General features: G+C 39.0%; 1 protein-coding gene across 2 annotated transcripts in view; it reads right to left on the bottom strand.

The window, feature by feature from the left end:
• CHN1 (chimerin 1) overlaps positions 1 to 18,087 on the bottom strand; it is a 178,369-nt gene that overhangs the window by 131,856 nt on the left and 28,426 nt on the right. For both annotated transcript variants that reach the window (XM_032637672.1, XM_032637673.1), the window contains exon 3: positions 574 to 612. In XM_032637672.1, coding sequence (XP_032493563.1) covers positions 574 to 612 — 39 coding nt within the window. The remainder of the gene's footprint in view (positions 1 to 573; positions 613 to 18,087) is intronic.

Here is an 18,087-nt window from a genome sequence, read left to right as displayed (position 1 = left end):
ATGCAATAATATTCTCTAGGCAACAAGGAAGGGGAAATAAAGGACTAAGAACCTAGACTCTTCAGAAAAAATCTGTATTCTAATGCCAAGTTTAAAGAACAATATAGATTCAGTGTCTCTCTTTTATATTTCGGAAGGCAATTCCTAAAAAAGAAGACCACTTTTTACTCATTCTTACTAGCAAGATAGCCTCCTGACTTATCATTATTTATTTATTCCTTTTTTAATATAAAAAACAGGATCTAAGAATATTAGATTCCTTGAATTCTTCGTTAGCTTCTCCTTGCATTAGTTTTATCAGCCACTGTCAACAAGTGGTCTCAAGTTCCATAATATGGAATTCCATGCGAGTTCAGAGGGATGAGATGCATTCCTGACATGCAAACCATGACAGACTTTGTGGAAATGCTCCTATTTCCCCAGTTTCTTTTTCTGTGCTATTCACAAATTCTGTTGTGAATTAATTTTTCAATAATGGACACAAAATGGAATGACTCTTCGTATCTAACGTTCCTGATATTTTTATATTACTTATAAAGCACTATAACCCACCCAATTTATTTGTATACTTACAGTAAGATTTCCAAACAGGAGGTCTATATTCATCTGTATCTGAAAGAATAAACATCAAATTAACATTACTGAATAGTTATATTTTAAATGAGATATTTTAATCATTAATTCATTTAGTACATATTTGTTGAGGTCTATTTGTTCTAGGCATCATGCTAGGCACTAAAGGGCATTCAAAGGTTTTTTAATCTTGGTTCTCCCTTCCTTGGAGGACAATTTCACAAAGATGTTCAAAGAAAGTTACTGTATTTATTCAACTGCTTATCACATAAAAACGTCACGCTTAATTTTTACTGCTTTTACAGTCACTGAGGTAATATCAACAAGGTCTTTGGGCTTAATTCTATGATCATTCCACTGAAAGATCCCTGAAATCATTGGAACTTTTCTATCTTTCCCTCCATCACATTTGGGGGAGTCCAGTGAAACTTTTACTAACATCAAGAGAGAAGAACAGCAAGGTACAGACCTTAGTCCTCATACATCCTGGACAATCAAAACCAGGAAATGAGCAACACTTCAATGTAGGACAGTGTATCTAGAGAGCCACAAAGAACATGAGGTGAACATGTGCTCTCCAGGTCCATTTCCCCTCACTCTGCTTGAATGTGAATTAGGAGACAGTGTGAAGAGGCAGTGGAGAGAGATGGAAATACAAGCACACGAGGGAGACGGGGGAAGTGGAGAAAGGAGAGGGGACAGCGTGGTCTGGCTTCTCATCTGTGAAGCACAGCTGAGGAATAATCTTGCCAGCACAAAGCCCTGCCTGCAAGGTCATGTAGCCAAACCAGCAGACACAGCATTTTGGTGTGGGGAGGTGTGGCCAGACACATCACCTGGCTCTGCTGGCATCCAACAGAAACCCACTAAGGAATCTGATCCTAAAAATCGTGGTCTCCAAGGAGGCAAGAAAACTGGGAAGTTTATTGAGGAGGGTGATTTCTTATATAGGTAGCTCACATTAAAATGGTCAGAGACTCGAAACATTCAGCGCCCAACTCCCAACCGTTAAAATGCAATCTCACACTTCATTTATGATGTGTTATCATAAACCACACAAATACTTTGAGTCAGAGGGCTACAGTAAGACTACTGATGATGGGCAAAAGAACATAAAAGGGAAATTCTAAGTCATGTAGAAATTGCTTGGCACCCAAGAGAAGTTTTCATATATGTTTTCTCAAAGAATGAATAAAAGATTACATGAATAAATGAATGAAGTAATGCAGCAAATACAGCTGACTCTCATTATTCTCAGTAGTTATATTCTACAACGTCACCATAAACACTGAATTAACCAATACTGAACCACTGCACCTGGGGAAACACAAGTTAGGTTCCTGTGAGCCTCTGGTCACAACATTTTCATCAACCAATCAATACATAACTTTGTTTTCTGTGTATTTTTGTTTAAACACACCTTATTTAGTATATATTGTTGATTCATAAACATTGAACTCACAGCCAACTGTACTATAACTCATGCCTCAGTGAAACTTATCTGACACATGTATTTTCCCTGCAAGATAACATCACTGTCTTCAAGATAACATTACTGTCTTCTTGCACTTAGAAGCACCAGACAGGATTTTGACATTATGCTTAGGGGCCATTTTAAAAAGTAAAATCACCAATAAAAAGTCACAAAAATGCAAAAAATGTGGCACTAAATAGGCTATGAAAAGAACACTTGTTAACAGTATAAGAGCTAAAACAAAGAAGGCAGCGTGGCCTTGCTCAACCCCAGCCGGGAATATTCAGGTCATGCAACTCAATTTGCCACTCTATAAATGTTGGCGAATAACTATGAAAGTGTCACAGGTATTTATTTTAAAAGGGTTACAAATAAATGCTAGCAAGTAAGCAAATCTGCAAACACAAACAGAATCAAGAATAATGAGGACTGTCGGTATATGAATGAGCAATTATTTAGGAAAACTACCAACTCAGGTAAACTCACATAGGAATGATATAACATTAGGATGAAATATGACCTCAGCACAGTGACATACAGATATATACATATTTACTTTACTAGGGGGTGGGGGTGGGGTGTGTGTATGTTTGGAGGGTTAATTATACTGACATCTATCTTAATAAGTTAATTGAATTATATATTTTTAATACGAGGAAAAATCTGCCTCTAAGCATTCAAGTCATTTAATGATTTCATTGATGCCATATGGATGCTGTTATATTGCCATTCAATCCTAGGACAGTTCCAGGTTTAACAGGAGAGTGGACATTCACTCTCCTGGCACTCACCCATATTCATGTGTGTGTCTCAGCCTCCTTGCCAGCGTCCAAACAGCATAAGCTGCAGTGACCAGGCACCTCGCGACCCACCACGCGGAAGATGGCACATGCGGCCAGGAAGAGGAAGGGCACTCAACAAGGCTGAGACCCAGTGTAGTAAAGAATTTAATCTTGCGCCCCAGAAGAGGTCTGACTTTTGCCTTCAGCTCCTAGGAGGTAATTTTCTTTGTCTGGGAGCCTTGGGCTAGCCAGAGAGTACCAATGTGACTTAGGGTGGGGTTTTGGGTCACAGTGTCAGTCAAGCTGGAGAATGAGATCAACCATGTGGGCCATCAATCATAAAGCCCTCATTAAAAACTCTGAACTCAGGACTGGGAGAGCTTCCTTGGTTGGAAATATTCCATGTGTATCACCACGCATCAATGCCGGAAGAGTCTGCGTCCTGACTCCACAGAGGATAAGAGAAGCTCTGCATTTTGTACTTCTCCCAGACCCTGTCTTATGTGCTTTTCCCTTTGGCTGATTTTAATCTGTATCCTTTCCCTGTAATAAATCATGACTCTCAGTATAACAGTGTTTAGTGAGTTCTTCTAGAGAATCATCGAACCCAAGTGTGATTTGAGGGAACCCCTTCCAACTTGCAATTGGTGTCAGAAGTGAAAGAAGTGTATAGGACTGTGCCCTCTCCCTTTGCAGTTGGCCCTAACTCCTTGTAAACTCTGCGCAAAGCCTGCACCTATGAGCAGGAGGCCCTGGAGATTGTTTTCACTTTGGAGATGGTAAGAGAGTAAGAGGCTAATAATCAAAGTTCTTTCCCTGGGGGATTGTTCATCTAGTCCTAGACAGGGCTTTCTTAGGGGAACATCAACCTTTACTTGCTGTGTGACTTTAGGAAATTTACTACCTCTCTTTTCTTTATCTATAAAATAGAGTAACAATATCATCTAAAATGGGAATAGTAACAACACAGGTGTGTTGTGAGGATTGTATTAGGTATCATACATTAAGCACCTTGCACTCAGGAGACCTTTAGTAAATGAGTACCCTCTCCTGCCTTCACCAAAAGCGAATTTAAAAACACAATGAGGGACTTCCCTGGTGGCGCAGTGGTTAAAAATCTGCCTGCCAATGCAGGGGACACAGGTTCGAGCCCTAGTCTGGGAAGATCCCACATGCCGCGGAACAACTAAGCTTGTGTGCCACAACTACTGAGCGTGTATGTCACAACTACTGAAGCCCACACGCCTAGAGCCCGTGCTCCACAACAAGAGAAGCCACCACAATGAGAAGCCTGTGCACCACAGTGAAGAGTAGCCCCCGCTCGCCACAACTAGAGAAAGCCCACGCACAGCAACAAAGACCCAACGCAGCCATAAATAAATAAATAAATAACTGGCTGGCTGACTGACTGACTGACATTATTTGAGATGCTACAGATCACAATTCTGTGGCCAAATAAAATGAGTATCTGGCAAATAACCAAGAAATATTGGGATTTAAGTTTGTGTTTCCTTTAATATTAAAACAATTCTAATTATCAGTGACATTTAACAACACAGTTTGGGTTTTAAAAGTCTTTTCCTAGCAATCTATTTTTTTCTGGTGGAAGTGTAAACTGGTGCAACCTCTCTAGAGAACAACTGGCAATACATACCATAAGCCTTAAAAGTGTGTAACAGGCATCTGTTAAGGCAGAGGTTAAATGAGATGCTCTTTGAAAGGGAACGTTTAAAAATTATGACAGTCTCTCTTATGTTTAGGGGTGGAGACCCGAGGTCACCTTGGTATGGGCCATTCTGTTGAACAAGTTAGGCAAAGGGTAGGCACCACCGTCCTCAGGACTCAGGGAAAAGGGGCTCACTGGGAGGGGGAAGTTGCATGGCTTAAAAAAACATACCTTACACTCTTGATGTGCAAAATTAATTGCTAGAGTTGCTGAGACCAATTTTCCAGTACCCTAAATCCTTCTGGAAGGGAAGAAACATTACCCCAATCTTTGATTCCTCAGATTCAAATTTAAGGAGTTCTATCATAGAAAAAACTTATAGCCCAAACTAAGTTCCACTGGCAAGAACAGGCAGAAACACTCCTGAAAGAAAATGACTTTGAAGATGGATTAATTGAAACTGGTGATCCAGGGTCATACAGAGGGCTTATGCGTTTATTAGGAAGGACAGACTCTGGCCCAGCATGAGGCAGAGGCCAGAAGTGTCTCTGACCTCAGCTTCCCTGGCACATGGAATCGTTGAGTATAAGCATGTGAACTAATAAACTGCAATCTTAACCTCCAACTGGGGTCACTACTTTGACCCGGGCCAGGTCTGACCTAAACGGGTATCCTAGTAGCACTCAGACAAGCAACTGTCGACAAAGGGCTGGTCTTCAACACTGACAGAAAGTGATAAAGAGAAGAAGGATAAACAGTGTACAATTATACTTACTGCACTTTTCTTCTGGGTAGTTGTAAGAGAATGGGACCACTCTGGGACTGAGTAAGTCTCCTGAAGTTCAAACTTGGAGGAGGAGACTGCCTAAAGAGGAAGGTACTAAATTTCCTGCTAACTGGGGCAGTGATTAAGAGGAGAAAGTATGGGAGCATATTTGGCTCCTGCATTTATGTAACAGGTCTTCAGTTCCTTCTGCATACTTTTGACCCAGCAGCTCTATTTCTAGGAATTTATTGTAAAATAATTAAGGATATTAGAAAAATATTAATATAGAAGAATACCACTGAAATATTTCTTTTTAAACTAAAAAACTGGATTCAACCTAAATGCCTAACAATTAGAAACTGATAGAATCAATGATGGTAGATTCCAGTTTGAAGACACCTTGACTACATCAAGAAGATTTCACCTTTTAATCTGTTAGAAAGTCTGATAGATATTTTAAATATTTTTAATCTTTGAAAACAGTGTCTCTCAAACTTTTTGGTTTCAAAAACATGGATTCTAAAGAGCTTTTAATATCTACTGATATTAACCATATTAGAAGTTAAAACAGAAATTTTAATAGTATAATTTGTTAATTTATTAAAAATAATAAACCGATTATATCTTAACATTTTTATGAAAAAATAACTAGCTTTCAAGACAAAACATTTGTTTTAAATTTTGTACATCTCTTTAATGTCCAGTATAAGTGAAGACAGCTGGATTTTCCTATCTGCTTCTGCATTCAATCTGTTGTGATATCACATGCCATGTACAGTCTGGAAGATCCAACTAGCCATTTGTGAGAGAATGAGAGTGAAAAAGGCAAAAAATGTCTTATTACTATTACTTAAAATAGTTCTGACTTCGTGGAAGCTCTGAAAAAACTTGGAGACTTCCAGGAGTCCCTAGAACATGCTGTGAGAACAACTGTTTCAAACCATGATTTCCTTGGCATATTTAGGGTATGGGGTAAAGTGGGATAAGATACATTTCATCTAATAAAAGAAATACAAAAGTTAACTAAGACAGGAAAAGAGAGGAAATCATGAATTCCTTTAGCAGAACGAAGTCCTTTCAGCTCGTTCAAAGGAAGTCAGCAAGAGCCTTCAGCTAGAGGTCTCAAGGACTCCCATCACTTCTTTTTGATTCTGTCAGAAAATCCACCCAAGCCAAGCATATCAACATGACAGACCTCCATCTCTAGAGCATGACTGAGAATGACAGCCTGACAACCTATAACTCAGTGACAGCTGATTTTAAAACCAACTTAAATTCAGGGACAGCTGCTTAAAATAATCTTCACGTGGTATAGATGAGTGCTTAAATTAAGTACATACCCACAAAATCCATTTTCTCCATTGCCTTTACGTGTCAGTAATACTTTTCATTCACTACACAAAAGAATTTTATATAAATATCAAAATTATGCTGCCATACAGAAACGTTAAAACAATCAGAAAGTTCCATTCATTCAATAAATATGTATTAAACACCTTCTATGGGTAAGAATGTCAGTTACAAGGTGGGTCCAGATGTAGTTTACGCCTTTAAGGGCGGTAAGAAAAATAAGATGGATATGATTACTTACTAACAAGGTAATATAATAAGAGTAATACATAAGAGTATAAGAGTAATACGTAATACTCTTCTACATAATGAGAGTTTCATAAACCACCATCTTGTCAAAATGCTTGACAAGAACAGGTCCCCAATAAGTATTTGCTGAGCTGATGAAAGAATGGAAGGGAAGAAGGAATCACTTTTGGCCAGAATGTCAAGAAAGACAAATCAGAGGTGATATCATCTGACAGTGGCTCTGAAAGACGGATGATTTTTTGTGTGTGTGTGGTACGCGGGCCTCTCACTGTTGCGGCCTCTCCCATTGCGGTGGAGCACAGGCTCCGGACACGCAGGCTCAGCAGCCATGGCTCACGGGCCCAGCCGCTCCGCAGCATGTGGGATCTTCCCGAACCAGGGCATGACCCCGTGTCCCCTGCATCGGCAGGCGGACTCTCAACCACTGTGCCACCAGGGAAGCCCAAGACGGATGATTTTTAAAGTACAGGGGCCAAGGGAAGAAGACTGGAAATAAAAGAGAGAACAACTTTCTAAACAGAGGGAACACAGTGAATAGGACACAGGAACAAGAAAGTTCAGAATGTGTTTGAGGAACAGTAAAAATGCAGAGTGGTTGAAATAGAAGACATATTGAGGAAAGCTTGAGATTCAGGTCCTGGAGGGAACCTGGGCTGTGTTGTCCAGGAGGCATCCGTAAGTAATGCACCATGTGTTTTCCTCTGCTTTGTGTATTAAATACTCAGATGTCTGAGAGGAATACTATGTTAGGCCTGGGTCAATTCTCATGAGTCAGAGAAAACAAGCCAAGCAGCAGGAAGGCCAAAGGTAAGAGAAAAAATTGATGGAGCAAAGACTCGGAGGAGGAGAAGTAATGGACTCAAAAATCACAGGTGGTGGACAAGGCCTGGGAAGGTGGAGACATGGCTCTATGTCTAATCAACTGGGGAGGTAAAAAGGCGGGTTCTGTTTGAGACATTCTCTTCTGTGACTCTAAGTAAAAATCTAAACAAATAATTCAGGAAAACAAAAGAAAAAATGAGATTGTTAAACTATATGGAAAATAAATAACGGCCTAGTTGATTAGCACATATAGTATAATCTCATTTTTTTAAACAAAAGATATAAATGTGTATGTGAATGTGTACATTGGGAGGGGCACAGAGACAAGGAGAGAGAATATGAAAGATTCAGATGACATATGCTAATTTAAGTAATAGTAGTGATCTCTAGGTTGGCCCTCCTCACCCAGGCTCCTCACCTGAGCCACAGAGCACATAAAATGTTTTGAGTGGTATTTTCTCAGTTCTCCCATGTATGGTAGATAACCAGAGTCTTTCTAGAAGCAGGAGAGAAGTTAACTTATTACATATAGTGGATGTGCTGAGCCACTGGGACATCATTCTCTCCCCAGAACCAGGAGAAAGCGTTCTCTTGATGCTGATTTTTACTTTTCTTATATATCTGTGTATTTTAAAAAATTATATAATGCATATATTCATTTGTGCTAAGGAGGAAAAAACAACTACTAAAAACAAACAGTATATAAACGAACCAATCAAAAGATCGGCAGAAGACCTAAATAGACATTTTTCCAAAGAAGACATACAGATTGCCAACAGACACATGAAAAGATGCTCAACATCACTAATTATTAGATAAATGCAAATCAAAACTACAATGAGATACCACCTCACACGGATCAGAATGGCCATTGTTAAAAAGTCTACAAATAACAAACGCAGGAGAGGGTGTGGAGAAAAGGGAACCCTCCTACACTGTTGGTGGGAATGTAAATTGGTGCAGCCACTATGGAAAACAGTATGGAGGTCCCTTAAAAAACTAAAAATAGAATTACCATATGACCCAGCAATCCCACTCCTGGGCATATATCTGGAAAAGATGAAAACTCTAATTCAAAAAGATATAAGCACCCCAATGTTCATAGTAGCACTATTTACAACAGCCAAGACATGGAAACAACCTAAGTGTCCTTCAACTTTATCCATGAATGGATAAAGAAGATGTGGTCACACATCTACACACACACACACACACACACACACACACACAGAGGAATCTTATTCAGCCATAAAAAAGAATGAAATATTGCCATTTGCAGCAACATGGATGGACCTAGAGATTATCAGATTAAGTGAAGTAAATCAGACAGAGAAAGACAAATATATGATATCACTTGTATGTAGAATCTTAAAAATGATACAACTGAACTTATTTGCAAAACAGAAACAGACAGACATAGAAAATTAACTGTTACCAAAGGAGAAACGGTGGGGGGGGGGGGATAAATTAGGAGTTTGGGATTAACAGATACACACTACTATATATAAAACAGATAAACCACAAGGACCTACTGTATAGCACAGGGAACTATACTCAGTATCTTGTAATAACCTATAATGGAAAAGAATCTGAAAAAGAATGTGTGTGTGTGTATAATTGAATCACTTTGCTGTACACCTGAAACTAACACAATATTGTAAATCACCTATAAATTTTTTTAAAAGTATAAGTTAACTATAAGAAGAGAAAAACATGGAAACTGACTCAGATAGAGAAAAGCACCGTTTAACAAACTCCACAGGAAATTATAATTGTTTTGAATGGGCTCTTGAAATAAATACCTTACCAGAGAAATAATATCCCCAGTCTGAGAAGCTTAGAAATCAACTACAAGTTTTGTGGCAAACATATAAATAACACCACCTCTTCTAAAGTCCTCGAATTCCCCCTGAGAACCTCTGTGGAGGTCTTCATTTACCTCTTCTCCCTGTTCTAAATGAATTTGCTGAATGAGAACAGCTTCTTAATTAAATGTTTTTCACTACTGGTTAACTGCAAGAATTATGAGCCAAGAATATCATCAAAAAATCTACAAACAATAAATGCTGGAGAGGGTGTGGAGAAAAAGGGAACCCTCTTGCACTGTTGGTGGGAATGTAAATTGATACAGCCACTATGGAGAACAGTATGGAGGTTCCTTTAAAACGAAAAACAGAACTACCATATGACCCAGCAATCCCACTACTGGGCATATACCCTGAGAAAACCATAATTCAAAAAGAGTCATGTACCACAATGTTCATTGCAGCTCTATTTACAATAGCCAGGACAGGAAGCAACCTAAGTGTCCATCATTGGATGAATGGATAAAGAAGATGTGGCACATATATACAATGGAATATTACTCAGCCATAAAAAGAAACAAAATGGAGTTATTTGTAGTGAGGTGGATGGACCTAGAGTCTGTCATACAGAGTGAAGTAAGTCAGAGAGTGAAAAACAAATACCGTATGCTAACACATATATATGGAATCTAAAAAAAAATGGTTCTGAAGAACCCAGGGGCAGGACAGGAATAAAGACAGACGTAGAGAATGGACTTGAGGACACGGGGAGGGGAAGGGTGAGCTGGGACGAAGTGAGAGAGTGGCATGGACATATAAACACTACCAAATGTAAAACAGATAGCTAGTGGAACCAGCCACATAGCACAGGATCAGCTCAGTGCTTTGTGACCACCTGGAGGGGTGGGATAGGGAGGGTGGGAGGGAGATGTAAGAGGGAAGAGATAATGGGGATATATGCATTATGTATAGCTGATTCACTCTGTTATACAGCAGAAACTAACACACCATTGTAAAGCAATTATACTCCAATAAAGATGTTAAAAAAAAAGAATTATGAGCCGAGAAAATCTTAGTTTTACATATTTTATCATGTTTATGAAAATGATTTCAATTTTTTCTTTTTTTTTAAACTCAGAGATAAAGATTTTAAGCATGATTTAGTGTTAAACTTGTTTTTGCCTATAAGTTTCCCTTCTGCTACTTTTTTCTGTAAATACTAATATTTTCAGGACATTCATTTTTTCCTTGAATATTAAAAACTTCAAGACACTTATCTGTACCTTTAGGCAATGACTTTAAAAATTTTAGTAAAATATATCTAGGATAATATCTTAGATATGACAGATTATAATGTATACTATTAGGACTATTTGGGAGGTACTGAAAACATTCACTTATTGATTCACAAGGTTAAATCTGCTCATAAATACCCTAATGTTCTGAATTTTTAGATTCACTTAAAACATTATATGACTGAGTAAATGTTTATGCTTTCTCCAATTAGATCCTATTTAGGTCCAGTCTAGCTATGGATGTCACTGAAAACAACTGACCTCTGAAAACAGAAAAAATTTTATTTCCTTCTTTCTATTATACAGTTTTGTGTATCATTATATAGTTATGTCTTACAAATTCTTTGATTAGGATAATATTCCACTGATGAAGTTTAAACCTGCTTAACTTTTTATTTTAAAAAATAAATATGGCTTCCCTAGTGGCACAGTGGTCAAGAATCTGCCTGCCAATGCAGGGGACATTGGTTCAAGCCCTGGTCTGGGATGATCCCACATGGCGCGGAGCAACTAAGCCCATGCGCCACAACTACTGAGCCTGCACTCTAGAGCACGCGAGCCACAACTACTGAGCCCGTGTGCCCAACTACTGAAGCCCGCGTGCCTAGAGCCTGTGCTCCACAACAAGAGAAGCCACCACAGTGATAAGCCCGCACACCACAACGATGAGTAGCCCCTACTCGCCACAACTAGAGAAAGCCCACATGCAGCAACGAAGACCCAACACAACCAAAAATAAATAAATTTATATTAAAAAATAATAGAAATAAATAAATAGTTCATTCTAGAACAGACTAGAATGTTAAATTTAAGCTGTTTATTGTTTTAGGCTCAAAACAAAAAGGCTTTTTACAACTTTTTAACAATATGATGAGTTTTCTTGAAAAGGATTATGTTGCATTTTAAATGAGGTTTAGACTAATGACATACACTCAAAAACTATGTGATTAATGTTTTAAAGCATGTTTCAGATTGCCTTTGGTTTGAAAATTAACAATTTAGAATTCTGTAAAAAATTGACGTTTATTGATAAGAAAAGGCCATTTTTACCTTGAAATGAAGACTCAACTTTCAACCTACTTGCATGAGATTCCCTGCCCTGCTTTAATCAGAAAATACAAGGCATTAATGATTAATCCCCACCTGTTGTGTACCAAATTTTGGCATACCAAAATAATGAGATGCTTGTGACCATAAAACTCTATTTTACTACAAAGTGATCTTCTAAAAGAACAAGGGCATAAAATTCACAATAAAAACCAAACAATTACTACAGTTAATATTTGCAAGAGTCATAAAGAAAACAACCCAACTCCTCACTCTAAAAAAAATACATTTCTTGGAAACCAAAAATTCACAGTAAAAATTAAAAGGCTCACATTCACAACTCTAAACTAAGGAGAAACCAAGTAAAAAAGAGCTTTGCTAGGTTTCTAGGTAACTCATAGCTGTAAACCTCTTTCTTAGAAGATGCTTCAAAACACAGTGAATAAGCATTTTAACTAAGATAATTAATATTCACTCTGCAAAGTCATGGCCAAATCAGGTCAGTTAAGTTCAACCTTAGAAGAAACAAAGTCATTTAAAACTGCTCCAAGTTGAAAAGTGATGTGTCATGATACAATTCTGACAGAAATAAACTATTTTTAAAACCAAAGATAATTGTTTTTAATTCTTCAGAGAATAGTGACCCAGAACTCTTAATACATGGGAAAAAGAACTTCTGAGACTGTGCAACTAGAGTGCTCACACGTAACTTCATCAAAGATCTCCAAAAACAAATATTCTGCAAGTGCAGTGCTCAACTCTTCACCATGGACCCACAGCATAGGCCAACAAAGCCTCCTAAATTAAATGCGAGCCAAGCTTGGAAATCTCTTCTTTCGAAAACTCAAGCTTGGCCTTTAATTAAAGACCTAAGCAATGGTTCCTCTAACCAACTTGGCAGACCCAGCAAACAGACTACACAAACAAAGCCTTCTGCTTACTCAAATCTTTTCACAATACAGTACTCCTGGAACAAAAAGCTATACACAGGAACTGGGTCATTCAGCTCAATTCAAAGGTAAGGGCTGTCATTTTCCAACCTACTATTTCTCCTCTAGACAAGTCATATCTCTCTGAAGTTTTCTCTTTAAAAGGTTTGGACATTTCTGATCATATTTATCCTAACATGTTGGCATTTTTTTAAAATAAATTTTATTTATTTATTTTTGGCTGCGTTGGGTCTTCGTTGCTGCGTGTGGGCTTTCTCTAGTTGCGGTGAGCTGGGGCTACTCTTCGTTGTGGTGTGCGGGCTTCTCATTGTGGTGGCTTCTCTTCCAGCAGAGCACAGGCTCTAGGTATGCGGGCTTCAGTAGTTGTGGCTCGCGGGCTCTAGAGAGCAGGCTCAGTAGTTGTGGTGCACGGGCTTTGTTGCTCCCCAGCATGTGGGATCTTCCTGGATCAGGGCTTGGACACATGTCCCCTGCACTGGCAGGAGGATTCTTAACCACTGCGCCACCAGGGAAGCCCAACATGTTGGAATATTAACAGAAAGCCCTCAGGCCCACTTAACACAAGGTTTCTAACAGAAAACTTCAAGAAGAGATTTAGCTCCTATAAAGCCTCTCAACATGCCCAAATGGCTCCCATTTGGATTTTGTTTAAGTAAATATATTCAGCTTTACTAACATGATAGTTCCTAAAACCCTCTACCACAAAAAAACTAGAATACACAAAACTCAACGAATACAATAGAGTATATACCCTTCTACTTGATTTCTCTGCATCTCACATATCTAAAATTAAACTGCAATAAGTTAAGAAATCCTTATAATTCTACATCCTTAAAAGAGTATATCATGTGGTATATACATTTTACCACACACAAAACAAGAATACACCTGGGGAACACTTTTTCCAAATCCAACAACTCCAGCGCACTTGAAATTACAAATATTAAAAATGTAACCATGAAAACTCTTCACAGCAATTTTACTTTTTATAAATACAAGTTCTAGAAAATAATCAACTAAAACTACACTTTTAGTGGGGATCTTCTTAGTCAGTTATTTAAGAACTATAACTCAGTTGTCTCAAATGCCCTCATCTCCTTCAGTATCCTCCTTGTTCTTTTCTTAAAGTTTGCAAACAATGTTTTTTCTCCTTGTTATTCATCCTTTGGGACAAATTATTCCTAATCCATACATTTCCCATTGCTACATAGTTTTATAGCAATGTCTCGCTTGGATACTTGCCCTTGGAAAAGGAATCTCAGGCTTCAGAGTATGCAGTAGAATGTGTTTATTAGAATGTGCATTATTTTTTGACGCTGATTCATAGAATTAGGATTCCCCCATGCCAACAAGCAACCTTTCAAAGTCTTGCCTTACATCAGCATTTTCAAGCTTTATCAAGAGGACAGCTACTCAGAAAATAGGATATACTAACCCTTACATTTAACTCTATGGGGAAAAGAGGGATAATGTTCCTAATACTTTGACATCACGGGTAAGTGAGACAGGAAAAAAAGGTCACAACATTCCTCATCTTATCATGATAATTTCCAAATGTGCTTCTTTTAAACTGGACTTCTCTGGGAAAACCAATCAAAGTCTGTCTCTGTCTCTGTCTCTCTCTCTCACACACAAGTAGATTCTGAAGAACACAAAAAAGTTTGCTTTAGATTACAAGATGTGAAGCCAAATGTGGAATAAGGCAGCTCACAGCTGTAGGAAGAAAACAGAGTCAGATATGGAAGTAATATTGTATAAACCACAAATGAGCAGAGTTGGGATAATTCTAAGCACATGCTAACTGTCCCAAGGTATAATAAAATGCTCAGCATGTTTTAATTAACTGTGCTTTGACTGCGCACATGACAGTATGGACTGCCAAGAGGCAAAAACTCTCTGGAAATGAGAACTTGTGTTCCAAATTGATAGGTTACCTATGTTTCTTCCTTTGAGAGCAGAACCCAGGGCATGAAAGATCTGGGGCTGTGGTGTCTCTTGCCAACAACTGCATCCAGCAATGCCTAAAATGAACATGTAATGGACTTCTTTGTTTTAGAGAAGTTCCTGCAGTGTGAGGACACAAGGAGCAACTAACTGAAAGTATAATAGCAACAAAGACCCACTTTTCTCAGTTCTCAAAATCTGAATGCTTTCAAGAGTAGAAGCATTTTTATAACTCATCTGGCAGCAAACTCTAGTCTGACCTGAACCTGAGAGAATTTTTATAGTTTTTTATAACTCATTTGATGGTAAAAACCTCACCTTAATGGATGTGAGAATATTTAGTCCTTATTTATTATATGGAATGTGACTTCATTTCACTGCAGAAATATTAATGTGTGATTATAAAGTGATGTGTCAGACACTGCTAGGGTGTTATACATATAAGTATATATGAAACGTATTACCTTTCTAAAATCTGAAAAATTCTGAATTCTAACATACATTTGTTACCAAGGGTTTTGGATAAAGGATTCCAAACCCACTACTCTTATTAATATTATGGCTGATCATGTTACAACGTTAAGTCAGAACATAACAACACTCTCCTGCTAGATTCTCTCCAATGGCTTCCCATGTCACTCAGAATTAGAGCCAAGCTCTTCACAACAGTCTACAAAACTGCTATTCAAAGAGGACCACAACACTGACATCACCTGGTAATCATTAGAACTGCAGAACGGCAGAACGGCAGGCCCCAACTCCCACCTGTGAATCAGAATCTGCAGTTGCACAAGATCCCCAGGTGATGTGCATGCACCAGATTTTCCAGAAGCACTGACCTCTAAGACCCTAGCTGATCGGTCCTTCTTACCTTGCTGAGTTCACCTCCTACTTCTCTCCCCTTCACCCACTCTGCCAGTCTCTTTGGTTTCCTTGCCATTCATGAGACACAAGAGACACATTCTCACCTAGCTGTTCCCTGGGACTGGAATGTTCTCCCCGCAAGAGTCTCTGTTGACTTGCTCCTTTACCTGCTTCAGTTCTTTACTCAAAATGAGGCCTTCCCTGTCACCCGAACTAAAATGCTCAAAACCCCCTGACAATTCATATTCTCCTCTGTTTTCATTAGTTGTCATTGTATTCTTTCTCTTTAGTACATAATCACTGTCTAAAATACTAACATTTTGCCAAACTATGTTGGTTTTTGTTTGTCTCTTTCTGCTAGGATGTGAACTTCACGAGGGCAGGGATTCTTTTGTCTGTTTTTCACACTGCTGTATCCCTTGGTGTGGTTTGTGAACCTCTGTGCCTCACTGAGGCTCTTTCAGGGGGGTACACAAGGCCAAGCCTATCTTCATAATTAATACTAAGAAATCTGCCTTTTTCACTGCACTGACATTTGCTCTGGTAGTGCCAAAGCTCTGGTGGGTAAAACTGCTGGTGCTTCAGCACAGAAAGACGCAGTGGCACCAAACTGTATTAACTGTCATTAGCCAACATACATTTATAGTTTTTTTTAAAAATTCAGTTTCACTTAGGAATGTCCTTGATGAAGCAATTTAAAAAGTATTAATTGTGTTCAATCTTTTTTTTTTTTTTTTTTTTTGCGGTACGCGGGCCTCTCACTGTTGTGGCCTCTCCCATTGCGGAGTACAGGCCCTGGACGTGCAGGCTCAGCGGCCATGGCTCATGGGCCCAGCCGCTCCGCGGCATGTGGGATCCTCCCAGACTGGGGCACAAACCCGTGTCCCCTGCATCGGCAGGCGGACTCTCAACCACTGCACCACCAGGGAAGCCCCTGAGCTTTCTTCTTTTAAGCCAGACATTAAAGAACTATAAAAATGTAAAAGAATGCCACTCTTCTCACTACCTTAAAAAATAGTTATTTTTCATAAAATACATTATTTATGCTAACATGCAATGGTTTATTATTTTTAAATCAACTGATAGCTTTTTAATTTCTCAATTTTATTTTCAAATACAATAAACAGCAATATATATAACCCACATAAACAAATGCTCCTTAGGTTCCTCAATAATGTTTAAGAGTGTAAATGGGTCCTGAGATTAAAAAAGTCTGAGAACTGGGCTTCCCTGGTGGCGCAGTGGTTGAGAGTCCGCCTGCCGATGCAGGGGACGCGGGTTCATGCCCCGGTCTGGAAGGATCCCACATGCCGTGGAGCGGCTGGGCCCGTGAGCCATGGCCGCTGGGCCTGTGCGTCCAGAGCCTGTGCTCCGCAATGGGAGACGCCACAGCAGTGAGAGGCCCGTGTACCGCAAAAAAAAAAAAGAAAAGTCTGAGAACCACTGGCCTAAAACAATAACTAGTAAATAGTAGTAAATTTTGTCACCCTGAACACTTACCATGTGCTGGGCTCTTGTTAAACACTTTTACACTGATTTATGCCTCACAACAATCTTATAAAGTAGGTATTATTGCTATCACCATTGTACAGGTAAGTAAACTGGTACTTGAAAGAGATCAAGGCATTTGTTTAAAGTCACAAACAGCAGCTGAGATCAGGTGACTCCAGATCGCATGCTCCTAACCACTACTGACACTATGATAAAGGCATGCTGGGTTAGAAACAAGGCAAACAGTGCAAAGCCAGGTGACTATTTTAAAACTTTCAAGGCATAAGAAGGAGCCAAAATACAAAGCCAAATGGTGTGGGGGTTGAAGAAAGGCAATCTAAGAAGGTTCATGTGAGCAGAAGAAAGACCATAACAACTTCTCAGAGGCAGAATCAGATGTTTGAGGAAATATTTCAAGCACAGCTCACAAGGTTACAACAACCACCACTAGGCTGAAGAACAGACAATAAAAACCCTAAGATGTCTATTTAGCTTCAAGACCAGCTTCCAAGGATAGTACAGACAAGCTGATACCCCTCATGGTCAGGTTCATTCATGATGCTGTTAAAGTCTTCTTGCTGCTGTTGGTTTCCCTGTATCTCAAGCTTGAGTATAACCTTCAGTGAAATTCTGCGGTTCCCATGTCCAAAGAGAGCTTCCGCCTCATTAAATTTACCCACTCTAAGAAGTGGGTCCTCTCTGGCCCACAGTAGGGTGATACCCTGAAGCTTCATCATCCTGACTGGATTAGTGACAAGAAAGGCATTAAGACATTAAGATGTCTGCATTTTACGAAGGAGTCCTATAAGGTCAAGAACAGTAATTCCTTTCCAATTTCAAATTTCCCTAAGCTAAAAATTCCTGCTAGAATATGCAGACATACCTCTCAAGCTTGAAGTTTCTACATCCTGTAATATTTAAACCATGACTCACTCTTGTTGTTAAGGATGATTTAAAAATGAGTGATACGGGACTGGGGAAAAAAAAGGAGATGAAGTGGGTGGCAGAG

This window comes from Phocoena sinus, chromosome 7, assembly GCF_008692025.1.
Source record: "Phocoena sinus isolate mPhoSin1 chromosome 7, mPhoSin1.pri, whole genome shotgun sequence".
NCBI classification, from domain to species: Eukaryota; Metazoa; Chordata; class Mammalia; order Artiodactyla; family Phocoenidae; genus Phocoena; species Phocoena sinus.
Note: the sequence above shows the minus strand (reverse complement) of the source record. Positions and strands in the feature narration are given on the sequence as shown.